This window comes from Mycteria americana, chromosome 13, assembly GCF_035582795.1.
Source record: "Mycteria americana isolate JAX WOST 10 ecotype Jacksonville Zoo and Gardens chromosome 13, USCA_MyAme_1.0, whole genome shotgun sequence".
Taxonomy (NCBI): Eukaryota; Metazoa; Chordata; class Aves; order Ciconiiformes; family Ciconiidae; genus Mycteria; species Mycteria americana.
In genome coordinates, this window is record NC_134377.1 from 3,581,154 (window position 1) to 3,599,081 (window position 17,928).

The following is a 17,928-nucleotide window of genomic DNA, read 5'->3' on the forward strand; positions in this document are numbered from 1 at the left end:
GCGGGACGAAGCGTGCGTGCCATGGGGTCCCTGCCCGGGGGGGTCCCCACCGCTGCCCCCCCCCCCCCTCCCCGAGCCCCTTTCCCGGCACGGGGGTGGCTGTGGGGGGCTCAGGCCGGGGAAGGAATTAAGCACCCCCAAAGCTGCACCTTGGGGTGGGGGCAGAGAAGGGGCAGGGGGGCCCTGGCCCCCCTTTGCCCCCCCCCGGGGGGGGGTTCAAGCAGCAGCGATGGGGGGCAAAGCGTGGAGGGGGGGGCCGGTGCCGTGCCACCGGCTAGCACCAAGTGCCCTGTGGGGCCGGGGGACACGGGGGGGTGACCCCCATCCTGCCCCCCCCCCCCCCCGGGGCGATGCTCCTGCCCATACCGGCACGGCGGCAGGCGCCGGGTGGGGGGGTGACAGTAGGGGACCCCCCCTCAGGCTCCGTCACTGCTTGCCAGGGGGCCGGCGGTGGGGGGCCACGATGCGGTAGGGGGGCTGGCCGCTGCCACGCTTGCTGCGGGGGGGCCCGGGCGCCGCAGTGCCGGGGGGGCCGCTGCCCGAGCCGGGCTCTGGTTCTGCAGGGGGGAAAGGGGAGAGGCGTCAGGAGGCGGTGGGGTGCCAGACACCCCCCCCGGCCCCCCCGAAAGTCACCCTGCCATCAGGTGCTGTGGGTGGGGGTCCCCTGCCCCGCAGAAATGGGGTTCGTCGTTCCCCGCCCACGCGGCAGCACCGAGCCCCACGGCCCCGGCTGTCCCCAGGGACCTGCATGCTGGGACACGAGGACCCCCCGGCTGGCACCCCTGCCTGGCACCCCCGGCCGGCACCCCGAGAGCCAGGGTCCCCCCTGCAGGAAAGCACAGCTGGAAAGTGGAGGCAGAAGGGGGGGTGGAAGGCAAGAGGGTGGGGGGCACCCACCACCCCCCAGCTGGGCACCCTGGCATGGCCCCTGCTGGCCACCGAGGTCTCCCTTGGGCCAAGGGGGGACCCAGGGGCTCCCTCCACTCAAGAGGAGCTCCAGGGGCTCCCTGGGTTGAAGGGTTCCTCCAAGGGGCTCCCTTCATCCTTGGGGAGCTCCGTGGTCTCCCTTGGGCCAAGAGGGGCTCCATGGAGGTCTCTCAATCCAAGAGGGGCTCCATGGAGGTCTCTCTCAATCCAAGAGGGGCTCCATGGTCTCCCTTGGTTTGAGAGGGGCTGCAGGGTTTCCCTTGATCCAAGGAGCTCCAAGGTTTCCCTTAGCCCAAGAGGGGCTCCATGGTCATCTCTCTCAAGCCAAGAGGGCCTCCATGGTCTCCCTTGGCCCTGGGGGGCTCCAGGGTTTCTCTCAAGCCAAGATGGTCTCTATAGTCTCCCTTGGTTCGAGAGGGGCTCCGTGGTGTCCCTTGGTCCAAGGAGCTCCAGGGTTTCCATTGGTCCAAGAGAGTCTCCATGGTTGTCTCTCTCAATCCAAGAGGGTCTCCATGGTCTCCCTTGGTTCAAGAGGGGCTCCAGGGGCTCCCTTGGTCCAAGAGGGTGTCCATGGGTCTCCCTTGGTTTGAGAAGGGCTCCATGGTCTCCCTCGATCCTTGGGGAGCTCCAGGGGCTCCCTTGGTCCAAGAGGGGCTCCATGGTTGTCTCTCTCAATGCAAGAGGGGCTCTATGGTCTCCCTTGGTTCGAGAGGGGCTCCGTGGTCTCCCTTGGTCCAAGAAGCTCCAGGGTTTCCCTTAGCCCAAGAGGGGCTCCATGGTTGTCTCTCTCACTGCAAGAGGCACTCCATGGTCTCCCTTGGTTCAAGAGGGGCTCCATGGTGGTGTCTCTCAATCCAAGAGGGTCTCCATGGTCTCCCTTGGCCCTGGGGGGCTCCAGGGGCTCCCTTGGTCCAAGAGGGTATCCATGGGTCTCCCTTGGTTTGAGAAGGGCTCCATGGTCTCCCTTGGTCCAAGAGGGTGTCCATGGGTCTCCCTTGGTTTGAGAAGGGCTCCATGGTCTCCCTTGATCCTTGGGGAGCTCCAGGGGCTCCCTTGGTCCAGGAGGGGCTCCATGGTTGTCTCTCTCAATGCAAGAGGGGCTCCATGGTCTCCCTTGGTCCAAGAGGGGCTCCATGGTGGTGTCTCTCAATCCAAGAGGGTCTCCATGGTCTCCCTTGGCCCTGGGGGGCTGCAGGGACCTGCTCCCGGGGGCTCCAGCCCCCCATGCTCCATGCCCGCTCCCGGGGAGGGCACGGCACGCCCAGCTCATGCGGGGAGGGGAGGAGGGAAGGCAGCGCGGTTACCTGGCCAGATGATGGCTTCCAGCAAGGTGACCCTTCTAGCCAGGACCTCCAGCCGGGCCTGCTGCCGCAGGAGGGTTTGGAAGCTACTGGCCTGGGGGAGAGTGAGAGAGCAGAGCAGAGCGCGCGTTCGCCCCGCGGCGGGCACGGCCCGGGGGGCACGGCGTGGCGTGGGTGGCGTAGCACGGCGTGGGTGGCGTAGCGTGGGTGCAGCCCCGGCGGGCGGGGGGTGCCGGTGCGGGGGGGGGGGTGCCAGGTCTCCCAGGAGGGTGCTCCTCCTGGTCTCAGAGGGGTGCCGGGGGCTCCCGTGGCCCCAGGGGGATGCGAGGGGCTCCCCCATCCCTGTGGGTCCAGCGGGGGGGCCGGGGGTCCCTTGCGCTGACCCTGCGGCAGCCACGGCTGCCTCGATGTCCCCGGCAGCGCCCCGACGGGGACACTGCTGTCCCCTGCCCGGGCACGTCCCAGCAGGGCGCTCCCTCTGCCGCCCCCAGCACGCCGAGCCCCTGGACGCGTGGGGGGGGGACACGTCCCCAACCTGCCCGGGGGGCCACCAGCTTGTCCCCAAGACGGAGACTGTCACGGGTGTCCCTGCCCGAGGTGGGCACCCTGGGCGGTGCCCGGGGGGGTTCCTGGGGTGCCCGGCCGTGGGTGCAGGCAGGGGGTGCCCCGGTGGCCCTCGCCCTATGAGCGGTCCCCAGTGCTGGCCATGATGCCACAGCGTGGGTGATGATGGCATGCACGGCTGATGACATCACACCGCAGCCAAGACGGGGCCGGCGCCTTGCCCCGGTGCCCGGCCCCCCCGTGGCGGAGGGGAGGGGGTGCCGAGGGACCCCTCCCCGCAGCTCCGTGACGCCAGTGAGCCAAGGGCCACCGTGACGTCGTGGGGGCCTGGTGACCTGCTGGCGGGGATGGGGGCCACCCCATGGAGCGGCGGCCACCCCGGGGGTCCCCGTCCCCTCCCGCGGCCCGGGCTGGCCCCCCCCTACTCACCGTAGAGCCCAATCATTGTTTCCAAGATTAAAACCCTCTCCGCTAAAATCTTCAGCGCCTCGCGGAGCTGGTGCAAACCCTCCCCCTGGGGAGAAGAGAGGGATGGGGGTGAGGGGGGGCCAGACCCCCGCATGGCCCCGGGCCACCTCCCCTGGGGAGGGCATGGAGGGGACACCTGTATCCCCCACCTCCTGGCACCCCCCGACTCACCCTGACACCGGGGGAAGGAGTGGGGGTACCCCTGGCGGGGGGGGGCACCGGCCCCCAGCCCTACCCCTGGGGGGTCTGAGCCCACCCTGTGCCCCCCTGTGCTGGGGGGTCCCGGGGGGGGCTGGCTCTGCACCCCATCACCCTGCCCAGGTGCAGCGGGGGGGCCGTGCTGCTGCTGTGACCCCCCCATAGGAGGGGGCAGCGTGCAGGGGTGGTACCCCCCTGCTCCAGCATTTGGGGGGGGGGGGGGGGGGAACAAGCACAGCCAGGGACCCCCGTTCCATCAGCAGGGTCCCAGGGATGGGACACGGCACTGGGCAGCACTGGGGACCCCCACGCTGTCACTGGGGTCCCAGGAACAAGACGTGGGGGAGAGCAGGGGAGGGGGCTGGGGGTGCCCCCCGCGCCCATCACCGCCCCCCCAGCACCCACGGGTGGCCGACCCCCGTCAGTGGATGTGTCCCTGCTCCTGTCCCCGGTGCCACCCGCCACTCACCCAAGTGCCCTTCTCGCCCGGCTCGCCCCTGGGGCCCGGCTCGCCCTGAAACACAGAAAGGAGAGGGCCTGGCAGGGGGGGGCACGGGGGGCTGCAGCCCGGGGGGGCCCGACCCAGCAACGTACCTGTGCCCCGTCCTGGCCACGGCTGCCTGGGTGGCCCTGGGGACCCTGGTACGGGGGGAGAGCCTGTCAGCACCTTGGGGGGGCACAGCCGGACCCCCCCACGGTGCGAGATGCTGGTAGACCCCCATCTCACCCCCCCCGGCTGAGACCTCCCCAACTCGTGTCACGGTGCTGGGCTGCGGGGACTCACCCTGTCTCCCTTCTCCCCAGGGGGGCCAGCAGCTCCGGGTGCCCCGGCTCTACCCTGCACAAGGACAAGGCGGGTGCCATCAGCTGCGGGGGGTCCCCGGGGGGGGGGGCTCAGCCCACCCCGTGCCCCCCCTCCCCCGGTGCTCCCAGCACTTACGTCAGGTCCTGGGGGGCCGGGGGGCCCGATGGGGCCCGGGGGGCCGGGGGGACCTGCAAGGAGAGGGGGCACAGATCAGCTCAGCCCTGGCAGAGTGCCCCACACTGGTGTACCCCCCAAAAGTGTTTGGGGGGGGGGTAGGGAAGGGGGGGATCACTCACCCATCGGCCCCATGGGTCCGGGGGGTCCAGCGGGACCCACGATGCCCCCGGCTGCTTCAGTGAAGGAGTTGGAGAGGAGCGGATCCCCTGGCGGGGGGGGGAATGGGTGGTGGGCAGGGGCCAGACCCCCCCGGGGCTCCCAGCACCGCCCGGCCGGGCAGGATCCGGCCACGCTGCTCCCACCCGGACCCCGGGTCCCACCCGCCCCTGCCCACCCGGGACCCCGCAGCCTGCTCCCCACGGCCGGGCTGCCCCTCCAGCCCCATCGCCGGAGCAGGGGTGCTCTCCCGTGTACAGCCCCCCCCCCAGCCCCATCCTTGGGGCCAGCCCGGGAAGGGGACCCCCCCCCCCACCCCAGCCCCTCCTTACTGGGCTCGGCCATGCGGGGTATCGCTGGCCCCACGGGGGCAGGGGGGCCCGGGGGGCCGGGGGGGCCGGGTAACCCCTTCTCTCCAGGGAGCCCCCTGGCTCCATCCCGGCCAGGCGGTCCTGGGGGGCCGGGGGGACCTGCAGGGAGGAAGAGGAGGGTGAAGATTGGGGGGGGGGGGGTGTGTGCCTGTTAAACTCCCGATGCCTGAAGCTGTGCAGCGCTGGAGCCCTTCCGAGCCCCAAAACCACTGCACGGGCCCCCCGAGATCTGCCCACCAGCAGTGGGGATGCTCGGCCAGAGCCAGGTACTGGGCTGGGACCCCCCCCCCCCGCCCCGGGGCTCCCCGTGCCCCCTTACCTGGCGGCCCCGTTGGACCCTTCACCCCGGGAATGCCCGACGGTCCCCGTCCTCCCGCGTCTCCCTTGGGGCCGGGGGCCCCCCGCCAGCCGGGTCTCCCTGCAGCCGAGCAGCATCCTCAGGGGAGCACCCCAGGGACAGCCCCTCGGTGGGTGCCCCCCACCCACGCCTGGTCCCCACCATCGCACCCTGGCACAGCTCCTCGCTGCAGCCCTGGTGCGGGTGGGGAGAGCATCGGTCTGGGGGGTGCACCCCAAAGGCAGCAGCCCCATGCTGGTGCCCCCACCCTGCCCCAAACCAAAGCACTGGGGGGGGGCAGAGCCCTTCAAACCCTCCCCAGAGCTGGCCTGGTCCCCACGTGTGGCTCGATGTCACCGCCGTTCCCTGGGGACAGCTGGGGTGGGGCTGCAGCCCGTTCCCCCAAGATGAGGGGCTCCAAGAGGGGGGTTCCCCAGGTGCCCCCCCCAATATTGATACCACCCAGGTGTTTTCCTGGGCAATGGCACGGCTGGTGCTGCCAGGCGGCACTGCCACCGCTGCCGGTGCCACAGGATGTGGCATTGCCACCGCAGGATGCGGGTGGCTTGGGGGGGGGGTGTGGGGCAGCCGCCTGCGCTGCCTGCCTTACCATCATCTCCGGGGCTCCCGCGGGCGGCTGGAGACCCCCAGAGTTGCCCGGCCTCCGTCCCCCTGCCCAGGGTGCTGCCTTTGGGTGCCGGGGAGGTGGGGGGTTCGGCCACCGACAGCTGGGCCACCTGGCAAGGAGACGGGAGGGTTGGGTGCCGCAGCGGGGGAGACCATAAGGTGACACCCCCCCAACCCGGGCTCCTTGTGGCCCTCAAGGGGTGGCCCGACCCGGGGTTGGTGGCACGTTGGGGGGCTCACCTGTGCCTCGAGGGCGGCGAGCCGGGCTGTCAGCTCCCCGACGCGGCTGCAGTTCAGGCACCCTGCGGGGGGAAAGCAGGGGGCACAGGCGGTCGGGTGGGGGGCACCCACCCCTCTTTCACCCACGCCGATGCAGCGTGTGGTGGCAAGGGGGGGGACCCACCTGAGAAAGCTGTGGGGCGCAGGGGGGGCCGGCGTGGGGCAGCGCTGGGGCGCCCAGCGTCCCGCAGGGTGAGGAAGGCTTGAGCCTCTGCCGAGGGAAGGTGGGGTCAGGAAGGGGGCACCCCCCGGCACATGGCCTCTGTTGGGAGACCCCCAAGGGCCGTGGGGGGCCAAGGGAAAACCTGCTGCCCCTCACCCCAAAATAGGGGGGGTGGGGTGCAAGGGCTCCCACTGCTTCTGCCCCATCCTCACTCCTGGTGAGCCTTGGAGCCCCAAACCCACCCACGTCCCCAAGCCAGATCCTCCCACTCCCACCCATGGTCCTGAACCAGCCCCCCCCAAACCCACCCATGACCACACACCGGAACCCCCCCAACCCACCCCCTAACCTTGACCAGCCCCCCCCAAACCCACCCATGACCACACACCAGATCCCCCAACCCACCCCCTAACCCTGAGCCAGACCCCTGCAAGGGTCCTGACCCCCCCCCCCAACACCCCTATGGCCCCCAGTGAGACCCCCCAGCCCCAGCTCAGGGGTGGCTTTGGAGGGGGCCACCGCCCACACCCACGACCCATTGCGGGGTCCCAGCACCCCATCCCCACCGAGGGACACTGGGGACAGCGGCTCGGGGCCACCCGGCGCGGCAGGAAAGGGGTGTCTGGAGCAGAGCCGGCGGCACCGCGCCCCCCCGCTCTGCACCCCACCCCGGCACAGCCACCGCCGTGCTGCAGGGGACAGCCAGCGCCGCCCTAAGCGGGCCCAGATGTGGGGCACCCGGCCAAGCACGCATGGAGCAGGAGCAGGAGGAGGAGGAGGAGGAAGAGCCCCCCGCCTCCCCCCGTGCTGCTGCCACCCAGCTGGCTCCGGAGCCCCTCGTGCCAGCCACTGTCCTGCAGGCCCTCGGTGCCACCCCGCTGTCCCCAGGGTGCCCCCACCCCTGGGTGCCACCTGCTCACCCTACAGCCCCGGGATCCCCCCATGCCCCGCAGAGCTGGGGCCGGGCTGGGAACCCACAGCCGGGGTCCCAGGGGAGAGGGAGGGAGGGAGGGAGGGAGGAGGAGATGGGTGACGATGGGGACAAAGAGCGGCCGTCCCCGGGGAAGGCGGCAGGCGGGGGCCAGCTGCCGAGGCGGCAGCACCCGTCCCACCAGCATGGCACGGCCTTGCACCCATTCATCCACCCGCGCGCAGGCAGCTGCCCACCCGCCAGCCGGCCGCACGCAGGGACAGCGGGCAGGCAGCCATCCCTTCGCAGGCACAGCCACGCACCCACCCACTCAGGAATGTCTGTCTGTCCGTCCGTCCGTCCACACCCCATCCATCTATCGGCTTTTCCAGTTATCCCCCGCTGGGCACAGCCAGCCAGGCATCCATCTGCCCACCCACCCCTGCAGCTACCCATCCAGCCGAACGTAGGGCCATCCGCCCGGCTGCCCACCCACCCACCCACCCACAGGAATCTCTCTCCATCTATCTGCTCACCCACTCGTCCGCCTACCCGTCCATCCACATGCAGGGACATCCACCCACCGACACAACACAGGGACATCCAGCCATCTATCCACTTGTGCATTCATCCACCCATGGGCACAGCCATCCAGCCATCTACCCACAGGAACATCCATCCACCCACCCACCCATTCACCCACACAGAAGAACATCCATCCATCCACCCACCCACGGGAACATCCACCCACAGGCACATACACCCACCCACCCACACAGAAGAACATCGATACACCCACCCACCCACACAGAAGAACATCCATCCATCCATCCATCCACCCACCTACCCACCCATTCACCCACACAGAAGAACATCCATCCACCCACCCACGGAACATCCACCTACCCACCCATTCACCCACACAGAAGAACATCCATCCATCCATCCATCCACCCACCCATTCACCCACCCAGAAGAACATCCATCCATCCATCCACCACCCACCCATGGGAACATCCACCCACCCGCTCATTCACCCACGCAGAAGAACATCCATCCACCCGCCCACCCACAGAGGAACATCCTCCCTCTCTCCATCCATCCATCCCTCCATCCATCCATCCACCCACCCACCCATGGGAACATCCACCCACAGGCACATCCACCCACGCAGAAGAACATCCATCCACCTGCCCACCCACACAGAAGAACATCCATCCGTCCATCCACCCACCCACCCACCCACCCACAGAGGAACATCCTCCCTCTCTCCATCCATCCATCCATCCCTCCACCCACCCACCCACAGGAACATCCCGCCAGCCATCCCTCCCACCCACACATGGGTCCACCTCCCCCTCCAGCCCTCCCCACCCCACCCTGCCCATCCCCACCAGCGACGCCGACGGCCGGGGAGGGGGCCACAGCCCCCTGGGTGACACCACCCCACGCTGGCCATGGAGAGGACCAGAAGCCCAGCTTCCCACGGCCGTGCCGGCCCCCACCTTCCTCGCAGTTGGCCCCGGCGTGCCCGGGGCAGCACCTCCACTCCAGCGCCGTCAGCGTCTTGTAGGCCACCCTGTAGATGGGCCGGACGATGGTGCGGTAGCTCCTGGCACAGAGCGGGACAGCGCTTTCAGACCCATCCCGGGTCTGAAGCCCCGGGGCGGCGGAGCACCCCGGGGTGCTGGGGCGGGATGCGGGGTGCCCGCTCCCAGGGGACCCCGGTGGCACCGCTCACCTGCCCCCGCTGCAGGCCAGGGGCCAGCGGCAGCCCTGGAAGACCCGCTGGAGGAAGGTGCCGTTCTGGACGTGGCACGACACTGTCCGGGTCACCGTGTAGGAGCACCAGTTGCTGGAAGAGAAACCGCCGGTGCCGTCAGCCCTGCCCGGGGGACGCCGCGGGGCTGGCAGCGGTGGCGGTGTCACCCAGGGTGCGTGTGTGTGTGTGTGTGTGTGTCCCCCACCCCAGGGGGTCCTGTTCCCCAAATTACCCTGCGAGATGCCAACCCCCAGCTTTCGGGGTGCCCACGGAGGACCCTCCCGGGCGGGGGCTGCCCTGGCACGCCGGGGGGAGCTGGGGCCCCGCATTCCTGCTGCATTCCCGGCCTGCATGGCGCTGGCGCCGGCTGGCCTGGAGCGGGGCCCGGAGCCCCCCCCTGCACCCCCGGCCCACCCCGCACAAAGGCTCCTTTCTTCGGGCGCCCGCCTGCCCCACGCCGGCTCCTTGTGCCAGGCTCTGCCCACCCTGCCCGCCCCGGGCATCCCCCCCAGCCTCAGTTTCCCCCTGCAGAAGGAGGGGACACCAGTCCCAAAACGCCAAGTGCCCCCGTCCCCGCCAGCGGGCAGGACTCGCTGCGCCCTCCGGAGCCACCGACTCCGAGGCTGTGCAATTTGGGTCAAAACCCAAGCTTTTTGGGACCGCCACGCTGCCGCACAGCTCCTGCAAGCAGGGAGGCGGCGGCGGCGGGGACGAGTGGGCGCCGCGGGGGGACAATTGTCTGGGAGGTGCCGGGGGGGGGGGGGGGGGGGGCACAGCAGGGTGGCACAGGGCTTTCCGGCCGGGCAGCGTCCCAGGCGGGCCCCGTGCCAGGGCCACGAAAGCGCCGAGCCCGCCGGGGCCGTCTCCGCGCTTCTGCTGCCGCCCCGCGATGCCGAGCGGGGGGGGTCCCGGGGGAGGGCAGCGGCACCTCCGGCCCCCGCTACCCAGGGTGACAGTCCCTGGCATCGTCCCCCGCCCCGGGCAGGCACCCAGCGCCCGGGCGACGCTCGCCGCGCACATGGGGCCGGCATGGGTGCCGCGGCGGGACGCGGCCCCGCCGTCTCGGGGCGAGGGTGCAGCAGCGGTGCCAGCCCCAGCTGCGCCGGGTGCCCGCAGGGCTGGGGACGGGCCCCGGCCTGCTTCGCCTCCCGCCTGGCAGAGGGAGGCTGCGGGGGAATGCCCTCCCGGGGAGCGGGGCGGGAGCTGGCGGGCATCGGCGTGCAAGCGCTCGCATGGCCCAGCCTGACCTGGCCCACCCGCGGCCGGGCCGGCACTCACGCACCGAGCGGGCCCGGGCTCTGCTGCCGGGGCACGCACGCACCTGGGGCAAAGCCCACTTGGGGCTCGGCTCCGAATCCCACCCCCCCCTTCCCAAAAGCAGCCCCTTGGCTTTGTGCCCCCAGCCTTGGGACCCCAGCCGTGCGTTAGCCCAACGGGGCGGGGGCTCGCGGGCCCCCCAGTGCCGACGGCGGGGCGGTGGGTGCTGGGGCGCGGGGATCCGGGGCGCGGGGGGGGGGGGACACGGCAGGGGGGTGCCGAGGCGCCGGGGGCTTCCTGGGCTTGGCCAGGAGGGGAAAGGGAAATGAGGCGGCTTCTGCCCGTTGCCTCACCGACCCGAGCGGAACCGGGAGGTCCCGGCAATCCGGTGCCGGAGCCGGAGCCAGAGCCAAAGATTTCCTGTAAACAACCCCCCCGCCACCCCCGCGCCGCTCCGCCGGGCCGGGACTGTGGGGACAGGGACCACAGCCCCCCCACCCGGGCAGTGGGCTGCCCCGGGGCCCACCACCTCCCAGGGACGGGCAGGACCCCGGGGCCGGGGCCACTCACGCCACACCAGCCCCAGCAGCCCCAGTGTGCCCAGGCACCCCCAGTAGCCCCAGTATGTCCCAGCACCTTCTAGCCCTGGTAGCTCTGATAACCCCAGCAGTGATGCTAGACCCAGCAAGTCCTGCTAGCCCCAGTAACCTCCCAGTAAGACCCAGCAAGTCCTGCTAGCCCCAGTAACCCCCAGCCCCAGTACATCCCACTAGCCACAGTAACCCCCAGCCCCAGTAAGTCCAGCTAGCCCCATTATCCCCCAGTAAGCCCCCTGCAGCCCCCCAGCCTTCCCAGCCCCGGTAGCCCCACCAGCACGGACCAAGCAGCCCCTGCCCTGCCGTCCCCAGCGGCCGGTGCCCCCCGCGCCCGGTGCCCGCTGCACCCCGCTACCCGGAGCCCCCCCGCTACCCGGAGCCCCCCCGGAGCCCGATGCCCCCCGCGCCCGGTGCCCGCATCCCCATCTCCCCGGTGCCACCCACGCTCCGTGCCCGGAGCCCCCCCGGTGCCTGCGCTCCATCCCCGGTGCTTCCCACGCCCGGTGCCCCGGTGCCGGTACCTGCGGGCGGCGGGCTGCAGCACGGCCGGGCTCCAGGAGCCGGCGGCGGGCGGCGGCAGCAGCAGCAGGCAGCAGAGGCACAGGCAGAGCCCCAGGGGTACAGGCAGGGGCAGGCAGCGGCGGCAGGGCCCCCGGCCACGGCCACGGCCACGGCCACGGCCACGGCCCGCCATGCCGCTCCGCGGGGCTCGGCGTGGGGCGGCGCTGCCCGGGCACCGGCACCGGCACCGGCACCGAGCGGGGCGGCGGGAGGGGGAGGGGAGGAGGAGGAGGGATGGAGGAGGAGGGATGAAGGAGGAGGGATGAAGGAGGAGGAGGAAGAGGGACCCCCCGCCCCCCTGCCTTCCGCCCCGCCGGCCCGGGGGTCCCGCAGGCGGCACAGACACGGCGGGGAGGGGGGCACAATTTGGGGGGGGGGCGGACACACGGGGGGGGAGGATCGGGGGGGCCCGTGGAGGCCCAGCCCGGGAGACCGGGGGGGCTCAGCGCAGGGAGGGGGCACGCTGCGGGGGGCTGGTCCCAGCTGCGGGGCCCTGGTCCCCGTGTGAGCCGGGTGTGAGCCCCTCCGCGTCCCTCTGCGTGGGTACACACGCGCGTGTGCGTGCGTGTGCATGGGTACGCGTGTGTGAGCAAATACATGTGCAGGGGTGCACACATCCGTGTGCGTCTGTGCGTGCAGGGGTGCCCACGCGTGTGCGTGTCCCCGGGTGTGCACATGTGTGCGTGCGTGGGTAGACGTGTGTGTGCATCTGTGTGCGCACGGGTTCACACGTGTGTGTGCTTCTGTGTGTGCATGGGAGCACACGCGTGTGTGTGTGCATGGGTTCACACGTGTGTGCTTCTGTGTGTGCATGGGTGCACACGTGTGTGTGTGCATGGGTTCACATGTATGTGCTTCTGTGTGTGCATGGGTGCACACGCGTGTGTGTGTGCATGGGATCACACGTGTGTGCTTCTGCGTGTGCATGGGAGCACACGTGTGTGTGTGCATGGGTTCACATGTATGTGCTTCTGCGTGTGCATGGGAGCACACGTGTGTGTGTGCATGGGTTCACATGTATGTGCTTCTGCGTGTGCATGGGAGCACACGTGTGTGTGTGTGCATGGGTTCACATGTATGTGCTTCTGTGTGTGCATGGGTGCACACGTGTGTGTGTGCATGGGATCACACACATGTGCTTCTGTGTGTGCATGGGATCACACGCGTGTGTGTGTGCATGGGTGCACACGTGTGTGTACATGGGTTCACACGTGCGTGCTTCTGTGTGTGCATGGGTGCACACGTGTGTGTACATGTGTTCACACGTGTGTGCTTCTGTGTGTGCATGGGATCACACGCATGTGTGTGTGTGTGCATGGGTTCACACGTGCGTGCTTCTGCATGTGCACGGGTGCACACGCGTGTGTGCATCTGCGCGTGCACGGGTGCTCGTGTGCGTGCAGCGGTACGCGGCTGTGCGCACATCTGGGGGGTGCCCGTGTACACCCGCGTGCGTGCACACCTCTGCGCCCTCACGCCCACACCCGTGTGCCCGCGTGCCCGTCCGTGTGCCACGTGCCGCAGGCCCGTGCGTGTCTCTGTGCACACGCAGGGGTGTTTGCGTCTGCGTGCGCGTACGTGCGTGTACACGGCCCGGGTGTGTGTACATCCGCCTGTCTGTCTGTCCGTCTGTCCGTCTGTCTGTCTCTCTCTCTCCGGCTGTTCTTCCGTCTGCCTCTTCCATGTGTGTGTGCGTGTGTGTGGTCCCTGTGCTGGGGGCGTGCGAGGAGGCCGCGGGTGGGCATGGGCGTGCGTGGGTGGTCCCTGCCGGGGGTGTCAGTGGGGGGGTGTGCGGGTGGGGGGCCCTACAGGCAGCGTGTGCGCGCGTGCACGCGTGTGCGTGTGTGTAAGGGGCCCGAGGTTTGTCTGGGGACGCGTCCCCGCACCGGCAGCACCCCCGGACCCCCCACCTCTCTGCAGTGGGTGGGTGGGTGGGGGCGAGGACGAAGCTTCCCCCCCCCCGTGGGGCTCAGCCCCTGATCAAGGCTGTCAGCACCCACCCCCCCCCTCGCCTGGGCGGGGACCCCGGCGTCATCTGCTGACCCGCTGCGTCCCTTCCCACCAAGGTGGGGGGAACCCAGGCATCCGGGCTCCCCACCCGTGGGGCGGGGGTGTGCGGGGGGGGGACTGTGCTCTGCCTGGCCCCCCCCCAGCATGGAGAGAGCCCTGCCAGGCCTGGAGCCGGGCTCAGGGTGGGGAAGAGCGGGGCAGGAGGACTCTGCGCCGGAGTGGATGAGGGAGCACTCCCACGGCCGCCCCCCCCCTCCCCACGGGTGCCGCCTTCCTCTGGGAAGGAGACCTCGGGGACCTGGCATGGCACGGGTGGGGGGATGCACCCCCAGAGCACCCACCCACACCTGGAGGGACCCCTCGCCCTGACTCCCCAGGAGAAGCTCTGCCAGCCCCCCGCTGGCAGCCCCCCCCGTGGTGGTTAGGGCACAGGGGTGTCCCCAAACCCCTCCTGGCCCCCCCGCAGTGCCGCTGGCAGCCTGGCCCCCTGTGCGTCCTTGCCGCAGGGCCCGGGACGTGCTGTTTACCCTCGTGGGTGCTCAGAGGAGCCGAAGGTCACCCGTGCTCCTCCTCAGACTAAACAAGGCTGCGGTCGGGCGCCCGGGGTCCGGCGGGGGCCCTTGGGTGGGGGCGAGTGTCTATCGCACCGGATGACGCACGTGTCCCCCCCCCAGGTCTGGGGGGTCCCTGCCACGCACGGTGGGGACGGGGCTGGGGTGCCGTGAGGGCTCAGCGCTGGTGGGACGGATCCTGCTTGGCTTTGGCCGGCTCCCTCCGGCAGCGCGGGGGCTGGGGCTTTGGGGGGCTGCAGGCACTGGGGTCCCCCGTCTTGGCCCCCAAAGTGGGGCAGCCCCGCTCCCGCTGCTCCCCGATGGCCGTCCCAGGCTGTCCCCAGCCCAGAGCTGAGCATGCGGGGCCCAGCCTCGGGCTGCGCAGGACCTTGTCCCCACGGCTCCCCAGTGACCCCCAGCCGGCCCTGGGGTCCCCTCACCCATGCCCACCCCCTGCCTGATGGCTTGGATCCCCCCAGGGCTCCTCAGGTCCCTGTCCCAGTCCCATGTCCCCATGCCACCGCCCAGCTCCAGGTCCGAATGCCATGTCCCTGCCCTGGCTCCAGGTCCCCATGCCACATCCCCATCCCAGCTCCATGTCCCCATACTATGTCCCAGCTCTAGGTTCCTGCCCTGGCTCCATGTCCCCATGCCATGGCCCTGCCCCAGCTCCATGTCCCCACGCCATGCCCCTGTCCCAGCTCCATGTCCCCGTGCCATGGCCCAGGCAGGGCACAGGGCTCAGAGCTGAGCTTAAATGAGGCCGGGGGGGGCCCACTTGGGTTGGCTCAGGGCAATTACGGCCTATTAGTGCCCACAGGACCCTGCCCCGTGTCCCCACCAATGTCCCCAGCTGGGACATTCCCTGAACTACCCCACTGGCTCCCCGAACAGCACGTGCCCTCCCAGCCCAGCTCCCAGCGAGGTGTGGGGCACGCTGGGATGAGGAGAGGCTGCTGGTGGGTCCCAAGGGTGCTGATGGGGCTCACAGAGCAGCCCCCCGGGACCCCCACCCCTGCCTGAGCCATGGCACAGGGTGCCAGCCCCCAGACCCGTTTGCCCTGGGGCCGGCTCCCGGCATGAGACCCGGGTGCAGCTCATTGCATGGATGGGGCAGTGGGTGGCTCCTGCCACGTGGGCCGACGGGGAGCCGCATCCCCCACCGTGGGGACGGGGATGGGTGGGGGTCCCCGTGCCCACCCCGCTCAGCCCCTGCCCGGGCCCGGGGGCGGGTGCTCGGGGCAGGGACCGGGCCGGGGCTCGGTGCCCCGCTCAGCCGGGACCCCCCGCGGTGCCACCCCGGGCTGCCACGCCGCGTGGCCGAGGCCACCAGGTGGCACTGCGAGGCCACCGTGGCCATCGCTGCCCGGCCCCCGGCCACCCCCAGGGCCAGCCCCGGTCCCCGGCGGTCCCGCCCGGCCAGCCCCGCGGCCCACGAGTGTCCCCTTCCCGGCGGCGGGGGGGATGCGGCCGGAGCCCGGGAGAAACAACCCTTCTGTCCCCAGATCTGTCCCCAGTCTGTCCTTCCACGGGTATGGCCGCAATGGCAACCCCTCTGTCCCCAAATCTGCCCTTTCCATGGGTACGGCCAGAGTAAAAAACCCTCTACCCCAAATCTGTCCCCAAATCTGTCCCTCCACAGGCACAGCCGGTGTGACAACTCCCCTGTCCCCAGATCTGTCCCCTCTGCAAGCATGGGCAGAGTGACAGCCCCTCAGTCCCCAGATCTGTCCCCAAATCTATCACTGCACAGGCAGACCCCGAGTGACAACCCCCTGTCCCCAGATCTGTCCCCAAATCTGTCCCTCGGCAGGCAGAGCTGCGAGCCCCCGGGCCGAGGGGGGTAGTGACGGGGGCGAGTGGGGCAGGCGCTGGGGTGTCCCCTCGGCTCAGGGTCTCCTGCCACCTCCCGTGCCTCAGTTTCCCCACGGGGCTGTGGGAACCACAGTGCCCTAAGGGGGACAAGGTCCCCCCCCAGCCAGGCGGGGCAGCCCGGGGGGCAGCCCCCCATGGGGACACCCCACCCCACGTGTGTGTGTGAGCACACGCGTGCTCGCCCCTCTGACACGCCTGTGTGCCCCAGGGCTGGGCCACCTGCGGGTGCCACTGCCCGGTCCTGCGCTGGGTGCAGGTTCTGGTGTGGGTGCTGGGTGCCCGGCGTCGGTGGGGGTCCCCGGTGCAGGTCCCCGCTGTGGGTGCTGGGTGCCTGGCGTCGGCGGGGGTCCCCGGTGCAGGTCCCCGCTGTGGGTGCGGGTCCAGGCCTTGCTGCCGGTGCGGGTGTGGGTGTAGGTGTGACTGGGGCACTCGGTCCCAGGGTGGGCACCCACAGCAGGTGGGGGTCCCCGGTGTGGGTGCCCAGTCCCCTGTGCATGTCCCCACTGTGGGTGCCTGGCCCCGGTGCGTGTCCCCGGTGTGGACGCCCAGCCCCGGTGCAGATGCCCGGTCCCCTGCGTGTCCCAAGCGCGTGTCCCCAGTCCCCTGCGCGTGTCCCTGGTGTGGGTGCCCGGCCCCGGTGCGGGTGCCCAGTCCCGGTACAGGTCCCCGGTGCGGGTGCCTGGTCCCCTACGTGTCCCCAGTGTGCGTCCCCGGTCCCCCATGCGTGTCCCCGGTGGAGACGCCTGGTCCCCGGTGCGGTTCCCGGTGCGGGTGCCCGGCGCGGGTGCCCGGCCCCGGTGCGGGTGCCCAGTCCCGGTACAGGTCCTCGGTGCATGTGCCCAGTCCCCTGTGTGTCCCCGGTGCGGATGCCCGGTCCTCGGTGCGTGTCCCCGCTGCGTGTGCCCGGTCCCGCTGCGCGTCCCCGGTCCCAGCGGGTGTCCCCGGGGCGTGAGCCCGGTCCCGGTGCGTGTCCCCGGTGCAGATGCCCGGTGCCGGTGCGTGTCCCCGGTGCGGGTGCCCGGTCCCGGTGCGTGTCCCCGGTGCGGGTGCCCGCGCGGCCGTGCGCGCCGCCGCCGGTGCCCGTGGCTGCCTGGCGCTGGCGGAGCGCTGCCGCCGCCCGGCCCCGCGCCCGCCGCCGCCGCCGCCGCTGCTCCCGGTGCGGCTGCGGGTCCCGCTGCGGCTGCGGCTGCCGGAGGTAGCGGCGCGGGGCGCGGGCGATGCCGGGCGGCGGCGGCGGCCATGGCGGGGCGGGGGGGGGGGGGCCGGCTCCGGGGGCGGGGGGGCGGCGGCGGGACCGTGCACCGGGGCGGGGGGGGGGACCGTGCACCGGGGGGCTGGGGATTGCCGTGCACCGGAGCGGGGGGAACCGTGCACCGGGGGTTGCCGTGCACCGGGGGTGCTGGGGGCCGCCCTGCACCGGGGATATCGTGCACCGGGGACCGGGGGCTGCTGTGCACCGGGGGGACCGTGCGCCGGGGACCGGGCCTGGCCTTTCCACCCCCCCCGCCCCGAGCAGCCGGGCCCCGGGGAGGGGGTGGGGGGGCTGGCAGCGGGGCTCGTCCCCACAGCCCGGTCCCGGGGGGGCGCGGGGTTGGGGTGAGGGTCCCTCCGGCTCCGGCGGTGCTCGGGGTCACGGCGGGTGCTGGGTGAGCGCCAGGGTGCACACGCGTGGGGAGGTGTGAGGGCGCGCGTGTGCACGCCTGTGTCGGTGCGTGTGTGTGCATCCCGGGGGGGGGGGTGGCGGGGTGCTGCCGTGGGTCCCTGTGTCTGTCTGTCCGTCTGTCTCGGTCCCGCTGGCTGTCTGTGTCACCGGCTGTCTGTGTGCCAGCGCGTGTGCCCGTGCGTGCGGCTCTGTGTCAGTGTGTCTGTGCGTGCCTGGCCGTGTCCGTGCGTCTGTCTGCCTACGGCGGCTGTGCAGCAAACCCCCCCCGGCCCCCCACCCACCCCCGTGGGGCTGGGGGCTGCCACGGGTGGGTGAGGGGCTGGGCCGGGGAGCGGGAGGCCGGGGCGGGCGGCCTGGGATCACCCCCAGC

The 17,928-nt window shown here is 71.4% G+C and overlaps 1 protein-coding gene across 3 annotated transcripts; it reads right to left on the bottom strand.

Moving 5' to 3' along the window:
* Positions 1 to 39: 39 nt before the first annotated feature.
* Positions 40 to 11,653, bottom strand: EMID1 (EMI domain containing 1). 3 transcript variants are annotated; one of them, XM_075516031.1, is made up of 15 exons: positions 11,420 to 11,653; positions 9,025 to 9,138; positions 8,789 to 8,895; positions 6,335 to 6,421; positions 6,172 to 6,233; positions 5,915 to 6,041; positions 5,287 to 5,385; positions 4,929 to 5,066; positions 4,560 to 4,646; positions 4,399 to 4,451; positions 4,243 to 4,296; positions 4,053 to 4,097; positions 3,928 to 3,972; positions 3,222 to 3,306; positions 40 to 557 (listed from the first exon to the last, which is right to left on the bottom strand). In XM_075516031.1, the coding sequence occupies exons 1-15, from the start codon at positions 11,590 to 11,592 to the stop codon at positions 427 to 429; spliced, it is 1,407 nt and encodes a 468-aa protein (XP_075372146.1). In that variant the 5' UTR covers positions 11,593 to 11,653; the 3' UTR covers positions 40 to 426. The 3 variants fall into 3 exon arrangements, with proteins under 3 accessions (XP_075372146.1, XP_075372147.1, XP_075372148.1); XM_075516033.1 differs by lacking the exon at positions 40 to 557 and adding an exon at positions 2,249 to 2,322; XM_075516032.1 differs by lacking the exons at positions 3,222 to 3,306; positions 3,928 to 3,972 and adding an exon at positions 2,232 to 2,322.
* Positions 11,654 to 17,928: the final 6,275 nt, after the last annotated feature.

Bases quoted from the DNA above. Each gene is read 5' to 3' on its own strand.
- EMID1 (XM_075516031.1), bottom strand. From the start codon at position 11,592: ATGGCGGGCCGTGGCCGTGGCCGTGGCCGTGGCCGTGGCCGGGGGCCC. The intron at 8,896-9,024 runs GTGAGCGGTGCC...GCTCTGTGCCAG, and splicing joins CTGGCCTGCAGCGGGGGCAG to GAGCTACCGCACCATCGTCC. The intron at 558-3,221 runs GTGAGTAGGGGG...TCCCCCCTGCAG, and splicing joins AACAATGATTGGGCTCTACG to AACCAGAGCCCGGCTCGGGC.